The sequence below is a fragment of the Salvia splendens genome, chromosome 21 (genome assembly GCF_004379255.2).
Source record: "Salvia splendens isolate huo1 chromosome 21, SspV2, whole genome shotgun sequence".
NCBI lineage: Eukaryota > Viridiplantae > Streptophyta > Magnoliopsida > Lamiales > Lamiaceae > Salvia > Salvia splendens.
Genome location: NC_056052.1, coordinates 16,750,834 through 16,766,496, shown reverse-complemented (window position 1 = coordinate 16,766,496; position 15,663 = coordinate 16,750,834). Strand labels below are relative to the sequence as shown.

At 40.9% G+C, this 15,663-nt stretch overlaps 1 protein-coding gene across 1 annotated transcript; it reads left to right on the top strand.

Moving 5' to 3' along the window:
- Nucleotides 1-12,611: 12,611 nt before the first annotated feature.
- Nucleotides 12,612-15,211, top strand: LOC121784291. Its single transcript, XM_042182453.1, has 2 exons — nt 12,612-15,135; nt 15,189-15,211. The coding sequence occupies exons 1-2, from the start codon at nt 12,612-12,614 to the stop codon at nt 15,209-15,211; spliced, it is 2,547 nt and encodes an 848-aa protein (XP_042038387.1).
- Nucleotides 15,212-15,663: the final 452 nt, after the last annotated feature.

Genomic DNA, 15,663 nt, shown 5'->3' with positions numbered 1-15,663 from the left:
CTGCGAGGTGGACTACTTGCGGTAGAGCTTCCGAGGCTTCAGGGTTGAACCAATTTCCCGCCTCAGGTCCTTCGTCTTGGACAATCATGGTGTGCAAGATTATGCACGTATACATGATGTCGACCATACTCTCCATAAACCACGTACGAGTCGGGCTTTGATTATGTTGAAGCGCGCTTGGAGAACCCCGAACGCCTTCTCCACATCCTTGCGAGCAGCCTCCTGCTTCTGCGCAAAAAGAGTCTGCTTTGCTTTAACAGGTCTATTGCACGTCTTCACGAAGGTTGGCCACTTCGGGTAGATGCCGTCGGCAAGATAGTACCCCATTTTATACCGCAGGTTGTTAGCTATGAAGAGGTCGGATTGGTGGAGCACGTTTATGTCGTTGTTCGATCCGGGGACCCCGAAGTACGCATGCCAGATCCATAGTCGGTAGTCGGCAATGGCCTCGAGTATAAGGGTGTGGCCGCTAGTGTACGACCCCCTCCACGCCACAGGGAAATTCTTCCATTGCCAGTGCATGCAATCGACACTGCCAAGCATCCCGAGGAATCCGTGCACTTCTTCGTGAAGGTGGAGCAGAAACTGACAATCTGTCGTGCTTGGCCTCTGAAGAAATTCGTCGGTGAAAGCTGTCCGGACGCCTTTGCAGAATTGGATCAAGCACATTCTCCCAGTGCTTTCTCCAATGTGGAGGTAATCGTCGAACACATCCGCCGTTTGTCCAGTCGCAAGTTGACGGATTGCTGCAGTACATTTCTGCAGCGTCGTGTGGTTGGGACGGCCGACGGCGTCGAACCTTTCTTGGAAGAACTATTCCCGGGCTGCCAATGTATTTGCGATGTGGAGAAATAGCGGTTTCCGCATGCGGAAACGTCGACGGAAGTAGGTATCTCCCCAAACCGGGTTATCGCAGAAGTAGTCGCGGACTAACCTTGCTGTGACTTCCTCCCGGTTACGATGGATGTAAGTTCGGGAGCGTCTTTAGGGCGGCGCGGCTTCCTCCGCCTCCCGGTGTCGATCTTCTTCAAGTGATTCTTCCATTATTCGACGCTTTTGCTCATATGGATCCATTAGATCGATTAACTTTGGGGGAAGAATAAAAGAGTTGATTTGAGATGAAAATTGGAGTTGAAAGAGGGATGATTTGAGAAGAATAGATGTGTGTTTGTGTGTGAAATGAGGATGAAATATGTGTATTTATAGAGTAAAAAAATAGGAAAACGGACGAAAAACGGTAATATTACCGTTTTTCGAATTTTAATTTTAATTTTTTTTTATTAAATTCGATTTTTTTTTAAAAATTATTTATTGCGTCAGCGTGACGAAACCCACTTGCGGGGCGGCGAGTGGGCGTCACGCATGGCGCCGGAGCACGTATTTTAGTATTTTAGTATTTTATGTTTGTTAATAAATTGAGTTCCCAAAATACCCTTCAACAAGTTTTTTAGGGATAAAATAATAAAATAATGGTAAATTAATCCTAACCACAAGATTAAGAAGATGGATGGTCCTAATTTGGTCTCTAGTTCGGTCTTTAAGATTGGTTCGACATTAATCACAACTCGAGTCCCATTATTCACAAATCCAATCTTAAAGACCGAACTAGAGACCAAATTTGGGCCCTTAGATCTTAAATTTGATAGATTAGATTAGATAATTAAGGGTTATTTTTCGTAGTTCATTACATACATAATTTACTTCAATGCGGGGGTATTTATGTCATTTCGCATTGGAGGTAAAAATTTTAGGGTTAAACCCATCCTAAAATTTTACTCATTTCACATTCTCTCATCTGCTCCTGCGCTACTTCTTCTTCTCCAAATCTCCAAATCTCCAAATCTCCAAATCGATTCATCTCACTCCAATCGATTCATCATCAACTGAAATCGATTCAACATCTTCATCTCAGTAATCGATTCAACATCTTCATGACAGTTGAAATCGATTCAACATCTTCATCTCAGTAATCTCCAAATCTCCACCCGATTCATCTCACTCCAATCGATTTCATCAGTTGAAATCGATTTCACTAATGATTCAGCATCTCGAGTTGCCGAGTTCAACATCTACAGCCGCCGAGTTTGATATCTACAGCCGACAAGTTTAAATCCAATGACGATTCAAAAAAGACTCAAACACTCAACTCGTCTGCATCAGGTATACACTGTTTTGAAGCTTTGCATAGTTCGAAATTTTAATTTACTTCATCTATTTGTAAATTGGTTTATGATTTTTGTCTTATAAGATTATCAAGCAGAGCGGAGGAAGTTCAACATAAGCTTCAAATATACTCATAGGCACATGGCCTAATCACAACTGGTCGAGAAAGCAAATCCCGAGAAAAGTTCCTCTGCTGGTCGGTCGGAAGCAAATATTGCAAGTCAAATCACTCCGCCAGAAGGTAAAAATGAAGTGATACTATAGTTGTTATGAAGTAGTAAATTCATGGAATGAAGTTAACTGTGTTTTATGAATTTTATTAACTGTATTGTATGAACAACTTAACTGTATTATATGTATATTTTGTGAAGAATTAAACATGAATGAACTAAATAACCTATTTGATGAAGGTATAACCTCACGTAATGAAGTAATATAAATCGATTACTTCACAATACTTTTGATATTTGAGAGAAAATGTATAAAAAAATGTGGCTGCGTAAATCGATTTAGTTCATTTCATGAGGATATTACTTCATTTCACGAGGCTACTTCATTTGATGAGGCTATTAGTTTGGTGCTTGATTTTTGTTTTTTCGATTGTATGTTGTTAATGTGTGCTTCTAGTTCATTTCTGGACTCATTCGAATTATGTGGCAAAAACTAATCTGCATCTTCTTAATTTGATTTATTACTTCATAATTTGGAGACATTGCTTCGTGGAAATCAAATCGCAAGGAAAGTTCGTCAAATCTTCGTATAAATTTTATTAACTGTTGTATGCATATTTAGCTATGAAATAGCATTGAATGAACTAACTAACCTATTTAATGAAGTAGTGTTCATAGGATGAAGTAATTGTGTTGTATGCATATTTTGTGAAGAAATAACAGTTGAATGAACCAATTCAGCTATTTGATGAAGTAATAACATCATGGAATGAAGTAATATAAACTGACCTGTTTTGTACGTATACTTAGCTGTGAATTATAATTTTAATGAACTAAAGAACCTAAATCATGAAGTTCCAAACTATTTTAATGATCTAATATAAACTATGTTTCAAATGTTGAATTGTTGTTAGGTGTTTCTTGTATATAGGTGAAGAAAACGCTAGGGTCCTCCAACTCACAGCTGGGTGAGAAATCAAATTTGAGGAGCGAGATGAAGAGTTTCGAGAGATGTAGTTGAGGCACGGTGATATACTGATGAAGACATTTGTGCAGTCCGTCCCCACTCCTAACAAATGGGTGGTGCCCAGAATCACGGCTCAGCCCATTGAGATGTGCTTGTGTGTCAATTTTGGATGATTTCTTGTATTGGACAAGTTTGTGTTTTTTCCTTTTTTATGATGGAGAGTTTGTATTGGTTATGGGATTTATATAGTGAGGATGTCGTGGTTTACAACTTTCACCTACTGTGTGAATAGTTGACTATTTTAGAGAAAATTAAAACGATTTTAGTTCACGCACAATAATAAACTGCTATAATGAAGTAATAAACTAATGCAATGAAGTAATGAACCTACTGGGATGAATAATAGGTAGGTTCAGTCTTGACATACGAATACGTTATAATAAAGAATAAAAATTTCATTAATAAAACAATTCAAAGTTCACGCAGTCTATTTGATTTAAAGTTTACCAAATATTTAAATAAATTTAAATTCAAGGTGTAATGAAGTAATAAACAATAAGAATGGCGTAAATAACTACTGGAATGAAGTACGAAACCTACTGGAATGAAATAATTTACTATAAGGAAATAAGCACTTCTTCTTCTCACAATTCTTGAATCACGCCGACCAACCTCGCCGTTTGGCATATTTACGACTTTGCTGGGATATATCCTTTATTTCTTTCTCAAGGCGTAAACTTTTCGACTACTGCAAACCTTGGTGCTGACGACATCAGGAGGATGGACTTTTATTTCACTAGGACTTGCGAACCATAGAAATTCTAAATCATCTTTGAAGCCATAGAAATTCTAAATAGTCTTTCTCTCGTCACTTACGGACAACACCAGCCCCCTCGCAAAATACTTCTTTTTCCATTCAACAATGATATATTTAAATGTACGTATTTGATCAATATTGCCCTCAATAAGCTGAGCGACATTGTAAAAATCTGCTTGCAAATCATTCATGCTAGCCTCATCCACCACAACAATAACAACAAAAATCATCTTTCAACCAGAATATAATTTCATTCATCCATGTTATTACTTCATTTAAAAAGGTAATTTAGTTCATCATAAGTACAACCAATCACGTACTTATGCATGCAATACACTTTATATTATCATTTCAAATTAACCGACATTTGTTCATTGAACATGTTATTAATTCATTCAACTAGATATTTGGTTCATATTAACAAATGCTATACACAAACTTATGCATACAACACAGTTAAGTTCACGTTACTTCATTCAACCTGCGGATTACTTCATTCAGCCAAACTGTTACTTCATTATTGATTTGTTTATACAACAAACATGAAAAAATTGAAAAAATATCCACCAACAAGGTTCAACAAGAGATTGTTCATCAATGTTAAAAACATATATCAGATTCAGAATTGGCTATAATTGGCTAGGATTCAAAATTCGGAATTGGCTAGAATTGGCTAGGATTTCAGAATTCAGGCTAAAAACCTACCAATATCAAAATAACATTCAATTTGGCTAGAATTTAGAATTGAAAAAACTAAATCAGGATTTCAAACAAAAGCCCTAGCATTTTAGAGAGAGAGAGAGATATAGCAAAATTCTAACGGAATTCACCAAATCCCACCGTTGATGCCGCCGGTGTAGTACTACTTCACCAGCGGAGGCAAATCCTCCGGCGACGGATCGAGATCGAAGCTCCACATCCACCGCAGAATTTGTCGGTATCGTTCCTACTACATTGAGATGCTGATGAATTTCACATGTGGAATTCTCCATGGATGAGATTTAGAAGATAGCGAAAACTTAGGCAGATCGCGATTGAAGCATATCGCTATTGAGGCCATTATCCGGCGATCGTGAATTGGGGCAACACAATTGTCCGGCGATGGAGATCGATGAAGATGAAGGAAATTGCGAGAAGGAGATCGATGAAGATGAAGGAAATTGATATCGGCGATTGAAGAATTGAGAGCAAAATTGAGGAAACACGTATTTTAGTATTTTATGTTTGTTAATAAATTGAGTTCCCAAAATACCCTTCAACAAGTTTTTTAGGGATAAAATAATAAAATAATGGTAAATTAATCCTAACCACAAGATTAAGAAGATGGATGGTCCTAATTTGGTCACTAGTTCGGTCTTTAAGATTGATTCGACATTGATCACAACTCTCTCTATATATATATGAATATTTATGATTGATTGTGCTTGACATGCTGACAAACTCGTATTTTAACTGTTTTATTAGGCGTTAAACATGATGATAATTGGTGTTTAAATGCATATTACTTGAGTTTAGGTCCATATTTCACTATAAAGGTGCTTTGATGAGTTTATCCAGTGTTTGAAGTTAAAATAGGTAAAAAAGGGTCAAAATGAGCCAAACATTGACTGGGGTCTGCTTCAAACGTTAATCTGCCTATTAATATGGGGTCCAAATTCTATTTTGAGAGTACCATTGTCTTCATCATCGAAAGAGCTTCGCGTGGGTACCTCACACGCCCCAATCGGAGTTTGGATGAGAGAGATACGGCCGATCTACGAAAGCTGCACGGACTGCCGGGAGCTACCCGGCCGGGTGAATTTTATGTGCAATAATTCCACCCGGCCGGGTGGACAATTTTGTTCATAAAGAGTCCAGAGACTTCTACCCGACCGGGTGAATTTTATGTGCAATAATTCCACCCGGCCAGGTCCTTCTGACTGACGTTTTTTAGCCCATACGCGATTTTTCTGAAGGAAAAAATAAGAGAGAGAAGCTAGGGCAACAAAAAGCATTCTCTACCAGCCGCAAAACACACGTTCCTTCTCTCTGAAGAACTCTTGGAAGAAGATTGATGATTCAAGCTTCTATTCCTCCGCCATTATTCTGGAAAGAAAAATAATTCACACCTTAATTCAATAAAACTCTGGAGAGTTGAGATTATGAGTGGGATCTTTAATCTAATCAAACCTTTGGGAGTTAGGTCTAAGATTTAGAAGGGGACTTCACTTATTACACCTAATCTACAGATTTCTCACCTCGGGAGGGGGTTTAATCCACCTTTGTGATTGATTCAACAATTCTAGAGACTTTAAATGGTAAATTGGTTTTAATTGGGTTAGGCTATGAGTTGTGCATCGGATCCTTGAATTATGCATATTTCTCCATCATCTTACACAACTTGCTTCCTTGCTTTCTTGTTTAAGTGTTCTATTTTAATCTTTGCATTTACATGTTTTCATTAGTTGTTAGTTTCAAAACCAAAATTCCTGATTGTCTGGATAGTAGTTGAAGTTTGTTCGTGGTACTTAGGTTTACACTTAATTGTCTCTGTGGGATACGATATACTCTTGCTTGCTATTTGCTACGATAACCCCGTACACTTGCGGGTAATATTAGGGTAAAGTAAGGTTGAGTCAAGTTTTTGGCGCCGTTGCCGGGGACAATTTTTGTGTTACATAACTTGATATCGTGATAATAATCAAGATTACTACTTTAGATTTTATTGCTTTATTTTTCTTTTAATTTTTTTTTGTTCTCACATTTTTGTTTCTTGTTCAGGTGTATGCACACGCGTTCTAAAGGCTTGCCTCTAGAACCTTTCGACTCTGAGATCGAAGCATCGAACCGGAAGATGAACGCATATAGGAGGCTCACGCAGAAAATTCAAGCTTCTTCGCCTACACGCGCAGGGGCATCTTCTTATCAGAGGGATCTTTCACCTATCCGGTCACCAGTACATGATCATATTCAGTTTAATCCCGTTTCTCCTAGTCTGATGGAGAACGAAGAGGGTAACAACGGTCCACCACCTCCGCCCACTAATGCCGAGCTTCTACGGCAGCTAGAGGAGCTGCGTCAACAAGTCAATCATAGACAAGCTGTGGTGCCTGTTCAGAATCAGTATGCATACCAAGGCCAGGCAAATCCAACTGTCCATAGCAACATCGCAGCCAACACCTTTGAGCTGAAAAGAGGACTTATTCAGATGACAGAGAATATTGCTTTTAGGGGCAAATCCACAGATGATCCGAACAAACACATCACCAAGTTCATTCAGATCTGCAACACTACGAAGTTGAATGGAGTGACAGATGATCAGATTCGACTTAGGCTATTTCCCTTTTCCTTAGAGGATTCAACAAAGGATTGGTTGGATAGCTTAAAGTCGGGCTCAATCAGAACATGGGATGTTATGGTAGAGAAGTTTTTAGAAAAGTTTTATCCCCCCAGTGAGGCGATTAAGAGGCAACATGAGATCATTGCCTATCAGATGAACCCTGCGGAGAATATCAGAGAAGCATGGGCGAGATTCAAAGCCTTGATGAAGCGATGTCCCAACCATGGGTTAACCCCGACAGTTCAAGTCATTACATTTTTTAAAGGATGCGTGCCTAAAGCACAACGGGAGTTGAACTTGAGCTCAGGCGGTAATTTTCTCAAGGAAGGAGTGAATGAAGCCATGGAAGTGATTGAGGAGCTCGCATCTAATGACGAAGGATGGAGCAACGAAAGGAGTAAGGTGCATAGAGTGGCTTCTACTACAGATCATAATCCTATGAGTGCCCTATCTGACAAGTTGGATGCGTCGACCATGAAATTTGATTGCATGATAATGGGGAAACCTTCTCAAGAGCCCCAAGGAAGTATGGAGGATGTGAACTATGTGAATCAAGGGGGCAACAACAGGTACTACAATAATCCACGCCCCAACTTTCATGGTGGAGGATATAATCAGTACGGGAACACGGGGCATCCCAATCTCTCTTATGAGAACCCCAATAATGCTCTGCAACCACCCCCAGGGTTCACAGTTACTGATGGAGTGGTTAATGATCCGAAGAAGATGACCACAGAAGACATACTCAAGTCTTTCATGCTACAGTCCAACAAGCTCATGAAGCAGAACAATCAAAGGATGGAGAAAGTTGAGAAAGATGTGCAAAGTATAGTCACCCATCTGAAGTTCGTAGACACACAGCTGAGCCAGATTGCTCAGGCTGTGAGTATGAACCACAAGCCTGGGATGTTCCCAGGCCAGCCAAATGAGAATTCGAAAGGATGTATGACCATCCATCTGAGGAATGGCAAGACGTATGAAGGCCCATCTCTGTCTGAGACCACGAAGGACGCTATTCTTGAGCCTAAGGCTGCCGTGGCAGAGAAACTGAAGGGCAAGATAACTGAACAAAGAGACATTGGAGGCACTTCTGGAGTGAAGGTGCCCTTACCTGAAGCACTGAAGCAGAAGACAAAGAAGGATGAGCAGTTTGCTCGATTCCTAGATATATTCAGGAAGGTGCACGTGAACATCCCACTGATTGAGGCACTACAACAGATGCCGAAGTATGGGAAGTTTCTGAAGGAGGTGATAGCCCAGAAGACCAGTTGGGGGCAGGTAGACACTATTAATCTAACTGAAAATTGCAGTGCTCTGCTGCAAAGGAAACTGCCGGCCAAGCTGAAGGATCCTGGAAGTTTCACCGTCGACTGCCTCATTGGGGGCTATAAGGTGGAGAATGCTCTCTGCGATCTAGGCGCGAGCATTAATCTAATGCCACTATCGGTGTTCAAGCAAATGAACATTGGTACTTTGAAGCCCACCTCAGCCACACTACAGATGGCAGACAGATCTATCGTGTATCCAAAGGGCATCGTGGAAGACCTACTGATTAAGGTCGGGGAATTTATTTTTCCCATCGACTTTATGCTCTTGGACATGGAAGAAGACAAGGGAGTCCCCCTACTGCTAGGACGTCCCTTCCTTGCCACTGCTGAGGCAAATATAAACGTGAAAAAGGGAGAGTTGACAATCTTCATGGGAGAAGAAAGTCAAACGTTTTCCTACAAACCGAGAAGCATGGATGGAAGAACTGAGGAGTGCAAGGTGGTGCGTCTGAAGCACCAAGTGACTACTGAAGAAGGAGGATCGAGTGCAGTCAGAAAAGTGAAGCAAAAGGACTTTTATGAGCTTCACATGGAGATGATGACTTCCACTGACTCGGAGCCAATAACATGGATCGATGAAGACCATAGTCGCCCTTCACCGGTGCACGCGGTGATCACTACTGAACCCCCTAGGATGGGGGGTAAAATACCAACTGATGTCAAGGGAAGAAAGATAACTGCTCCAACACTGAAGGAGCCTATCCCGAGAGAGCCTGAAAAGTGGTGGCTCACCAAGACGTGGAACGATCTATTTCCTCATGGAGGAGGAGCCAAGCGATCACCTGGAGGCAACTCTATGATGAAAGGGGATCTCGGTTGATATTTGAAGACGTCGGGCACACGACGATAAATAGGTGCGCTGCATGGGAGGCAACCCATGGAAGGTATCTTTTATTGTTTTATGTATTTCTTTTAGTGTGTTTGCTCAGTAGGCATCACCTCTCCACCAACGTTTCAAACTTATTTCTTTGCGTAGCTTTGAATAAGTTTGGGGGGTGATATGGTGGATGGTGAACCTATAGCATGTTTATTGTTTTTCATGTTATTTTTGGGTAGTTTTAAATTTTTTGCTTAGTATTTTAGTTTAGGATTAATAAACTCCCTTGGATGAAATTGAATGGGGTCGGAGCAATTTGAATTGAATTCAAGCATGTTTGTTGGATGAGTTGCTAATGATGCTATGTGCTAAAATGTTTGTGAAAATTTGTTGATATGACCAAGCATGCTTGTATGTCCTTATTGTGATTTGCCTAAAGTGAATTGCTCGTTGCGTTGTCCTTTGCCATAACCCTGTGAGACTTGAGCCTATATATTTCTAAATGTGTGATTATCGTCATTGTGTTATATGTTTCTAGAACTTGCTCGTGATATTCCTTGAGTCTACATAGTGAGTATAGATTTAGAAAGTGACGTTAGACCATCCGTTCTAGCCTTATCTTTACTTTCACCCTAAAATAAAATTCATAATCCTTTGTTAGCCATATTTGAGCCTAATAGCCTATTATTTGATAACTTGGGGTTGTATATATGCTTGAAAATAAGTTTGGGAGAAAAGAACACTTTTGGATGATAAGAAGAGTTTAAAGATGAAGTATTGGCTTGAATATCTTAGGGAAAGTGGATGTAAGCTTTTAGTTGTGAAAAAAAAGAGTTGTAAAAAAAAAGAATAATTTGGTGGTATAAGCTAGGCGAAGCCTAGAGGGGGTATAAGCTAGACGAAGTCTAGAAATGCGTCAGAAACCAAGTTTGGGGGAGAATTGGTAGATGAGAAGAGTCTATAAAGACTACTGAGGAGTTGAGTTGTTTTAAGAACGAAGTTATTATAGTTTCGAAAGGGATTATAAGTCACTTTGGCCAAATTTGTCTCACCTAACCAAAAAGCCTACATTACAACCTACAAATAAGACATTTCAGATCCTTGATTTATAGTCACAAAATAGTAGAGGAGAGGTTAGATTTCGAGCAAGCCTATGGTAAACTATGCGTGATTGATTGATTTGAGAGCTTGTATTTTACCTATACACTTTGAGAGTGGGAGAATTACACTACATATCTATCTTGTGAGGGCAAATTGACAAGGTTGCATACGTGTTAGTAACTTGAAGCAATGATCAGTTGGTTTACATGTGTGTGAAGTTATTTTAATCATGATATTGTTTATTAACTGAGGCAATGATGAGATCCAACTTATGTGTACGAGTTTATATTTGATTGTTGTCTGCTTCTTGTTTGAGGACAAACAAGTGATTAAGTTTGGGGGAGTTGCCAAACTCGTGTTTTAACTGTTTTATTGGGCGTTAAACGTGCTGATAATTGGTGTTTAAATGCATATTACTTGAGTTTACGTCCATATTTCACTATAAAGGTGCTTTGATGAGTTTATCCAGTGTTTGAAGTTAAAATAGGTAAAAAAGGGTCAAAATGAGCCAAGCATTGACTGGGGTCTGCTTCAAACGTTAATCTGCCTATCAATATGGGGTCCAAATTCTATTTTGAGAGTACCATTGTCTTCATCATCGAAAGAGCTTCTTGTGGGTACCTCACACGCCCCAATCGGAGTTCGGATGAGAGAGATACGGCCGATCTACGAAAGCTGCGCGGACTGCCGGGAGCTACCCGGCCGGGTGAATTTTTTGTGCAATAATTCCACCCGGCCGGGTGGACAATTTTGTTCATAAAGAGTCCAGAGACTTCTACCCGACCGGGTGAATTTTATGTGCAATAATTCCACCCGTCCGGGTCCGTCTGACTGACGTTTTTTAGCCCAGACGCGATTTTTCTAAAGGAAAAAATAAGAGAGAGAAGCTAGGGCAACGAAAAAGCATTCTCTACCAGCCGCAAAACACACGTTCCTTCTCTTTGAAGAACTCTTGGAAGAAGATTGATGATTCAAGCTTCTATTCCTCCGCCAATTGTAATTCGTATCATGGGTTCTCTTGTTTTTCTTAGTTTTTGTCTGATTTCCGCCATGAACATGAGTAACTAAACCCTTTATGTGGAATTCTTGGTGAAGATGCATTGATTCATAGTTTTAATCCAATTAAGTTCGTTTTTATCTTGCTCTTGTAATTGTTTGAATTATTCTTGTGCTTTTTCCTATCAATTGCTTGATCACCAATTGGGAGTGTTAGGATTTCTTAGAGTAATCGGGAGATGAATTAATTAATCTTGAAAGAAGAATAATTCACACCTTAATTCAATAAAACTCGGGAGAGTTGAGATTATGAGTGGGATCTTTAATCTAATCAAACCTTTGGGAGTTAGGTCTAAGATTTAGAAGGGGACTTCACTTATTACACCTAATCTACAGATTTCTCACCTCGGGAGGGGGTTTAATCCACCTTTGTGATTGATTCAACAATTCTAGAGACTTTAAATGGTAAATTGGTTTTAATTGGGTTAGGCTATGAGTTGTGCATCGGATCCTTGAATTCTGTATATTTCTCCATCATCTTACACAACTTGCTTCCTTGCTTTCTTGTTTAAGTGTTCTATTTTAATCTTTGCATTTACATGGTTTCATTAGTTGTTAGTTTCAAAACCAAAATTCCTGATTGTCTGGATAGTAGTTGAAGTTTGTTCGTGGTACTTAGGTTTACACTTAATTGTCTCTGTGGGATACGATATACTCTTGCTTGCTATTTGCTACGATAACCCCGTACACTTGCGGGTAATATTAGGGTAAAGTAAGGTTGAGTCAAGTTTTTGGCGCCGTTGCCGGGGACAATTTTTGTGTTACATAACTTGATATCGTGATAATAATCAAGATTACTACTTTAGATTTTATTGCTTTATTTTTCTTTTAATTTTTTTTTAGTTCTCACGTTTTTGTTTCTTGTTCAGGTGTATGCACACGCGTTCTAAAGGTTTGCCTCTAGAACCTTTCGACTCTGAGATCGAAGCATCGAACCGGAAGAGGAACGCATATAGGAGGCTCACGCAGAAAATTCAAGCTTCTTCGCCTACACGCGCAGGGGCATCTTCATATCAGAGGGATCTTTCACCTATCCGGTCACCAGTACAGGATCATATTCAGTTTAATCTCGTTTCTCCTAGTCTGATGGAGAACGAAGAGGGTAACAACGTTCCACCACCTCCGCCCACTAATGCCGAGCTTCTACGGCAGCTAGAGGAGCTGCGTCAACAAGTCAATCATAGACAAGCTGTGGTGCCTGTTCAGAATCAGTATGCATACCAAGGCCAGGCAAATCCAACTGTCCATAGCAACATCGCAGCCAACACCTTTGAGCTGAAAAGAGGACTTATTCAGATGGCAGAGAATATTGCTTTTAGGGGCAAATCCACAGATGATCCGAACAAACACATCACCAAGTTCATTCAGATCTGCAACACTACGAAGTTGAATGGAGTGACAGATGATCAGATTCGACTTAGGCTGTTTCCCTTTTCCTTAGAGGATTCAGCAAAGGATTGGTTGGATAGCTTGGAGTCGGGCTCAATCAGAACATGGGATGTTATGGTAGAGAAGTTTTTAGAAAAGTTTTATCCCCCCAGTGAGGCGATTAAGAGGCAACATGAGATCATTGCCTTTCAGATGAACCCTGCGGAGAATATCAGAGAAGCATGGGCGAGATTCAAAGCCTTGATGAAGCGATGTCCCAACCATGGGTTAACCCCGACAGTTCAAGTCATTACATTTTTTAAAGGATGCGTGCCTAAAGCACAACGGGAGTTGAACTTGAGCTCAGGCGGTAATTTTCTCAAGAAAGGAGTGAATGAAGCCATGGAAGTGATTGAGGAGCTCGCATCTAATGACGAAGGATGGAGCAACGAAAGGAGTAAGGTGCATAGAGTGGCTTCTACTACAGATCATAATCCTATGAGTGCCCTATCCGACAAGTTGGATGTGTTGACCATGAAATTTGATTGCATGATAATGGGGAAACCTTCTCAAGAGCCCCAAGGAAGTATGGAGGATGTGAACTATGTGAATCAAGGGGGCAACAACAGGTACTACAATAATCCACGCCCCAACTTTCATGGTGGAGGATATAATCAGTATGGGAACACGGGGCATCCCAATCTCTCTTATGAGAACCCCAATAATGCTCTGCAACCACCCCCAGGGTTCACAGTTACTGATGGAGTGGTTAATGATCCGAAGAAGATGACCACAGAAGACATACTCAAGTCTTTCATGCTACAGTCCAACAAGCTCATGAAGCAGAACAATCAAAGGATGGAGAAAGTTGAGAAAGATGTGCAAAGTATAGTCACCCATCTGAAGTTCGTAGACACACAGCTGAGCCAGATTGCTCAGGCTGTGAGTATGAACCACAAGCCTGGGCAGTTCCCAGGCCAGCCAAATGAGAATTCGAAAGGATGTATGACCATCCATCTGAGGAATGGCAAGATGTATGAAGGCCCATCTCTGTCTGAGACCACGAAGGACGCTATTCTTGAGCCTAAGGCTGCCGTGGCAGAGAAACTGAAGGGCAAGATAACTGAACAAAGAGACATTGGAGGCACTTCTGGAGTGAAGGTGCCCTTACCTGAAGCACTGAAGCAGAAGACAAAGAAGGATGAGCAGTTTGCTCGATTCCTAGATATATTCAGGAAGGTGCACGTGAACATCCCACTGATTGAGGCACTACAGCAGATGCCGAAGTATGGGAAGTTTCTGAAGGAGGTGATAGCCCAGAAGACCAGTTGGGGGCAGGTAGACACTATTAATCTAACTGAAAATTGCAGTGCTCTGCTGCAAAGGAAACTGCCGGCCAAGCTGAAGGATCCTGGAAGTTTCACTGTCGACTGCCTCATTGGGGGCTATAAGGTGGAGAATGCTCTCTGCGATCTAGGCGCGAGCATTAATCTAATGCCACTATCGGTGTTCAAGCAAATGAACATTGGTACTTTGAAGCCCACCTCAGCCACACTACAGATGGCAGACAGATCTGTCCTGTATCCAAAGGGCATCGTGGAAGACCTACTGATTAAGGTCGGGGAATTTATTTTTCCCATCGACTTTATGGTCTTGGACATGGAAGAAGACAAGGGAGTCCCCCTACTGCTAGGACGTCCCTTCCTTGCCACTGCTGAGGCAAATATAAACATGAAAAAGGGAGAGTTGACAATCTTCATGGGAGAAGAAAGTCAAACGTTTTCCCATAAACCGAGAAGCATGGATGGAAGAACTGAGGACTGCAAGGTGGTGCGTCTGAAGCACCAAGTGACTACTGAAGAAGGAGGATCGAGTGCAGTCAGAAAAGTGAAACAGAAGGACTTTTATGAGCTTCACATGGAGATGATGGCTTCCACTGACTCGGAGCCAATAACATGGATCGATGCAGACCATAGTCGCCCTTCACCGGTGCACGCGGTGATCATTATTGAACCCCCTAGGATGGGGGGTAAAATACCAACTGATGTCAAGGGAAGAAAGATATTTGCTCCAACACTGAAGGAGCCTATCCCGAGAGAGCCTGAAAAGTGGTGGCTCACCAAGACGTGGAACGATCTATTTCCTCATGGAGGAGGAGCCAAGCGATCACCTGGAGGCAACTCTGGGATGAAAGGGGATCTCGGTTGATATTTGAAGACGTCGGGCACACGACGATAAATAGGTGCGCTGCATGGGAGGCAACCCATGGAAGGTATCTTTTATTGTTTTATGTATTTCTTTTAGTGTGTTTGCTCAGTAGGCATCACCTCTCCACCAACGTTTCAAACTTATTTCTTTGCGTAGCTTTGAATAAGTTTGGGGGGGGGGGTGATATGGTGGATGGTGAACCTATGAGCATGTTTATTGTTTTCATGTTATTTTTGGGTAGTTTTAAAATTTTTGCTTAGTATTTTAGTTTAGGATTAATAAACTCCCTTGGATGAAATTGAATGGGGTCGGAGCAATTTGAATTGAATTCAAGCATGTTTGTTGGATG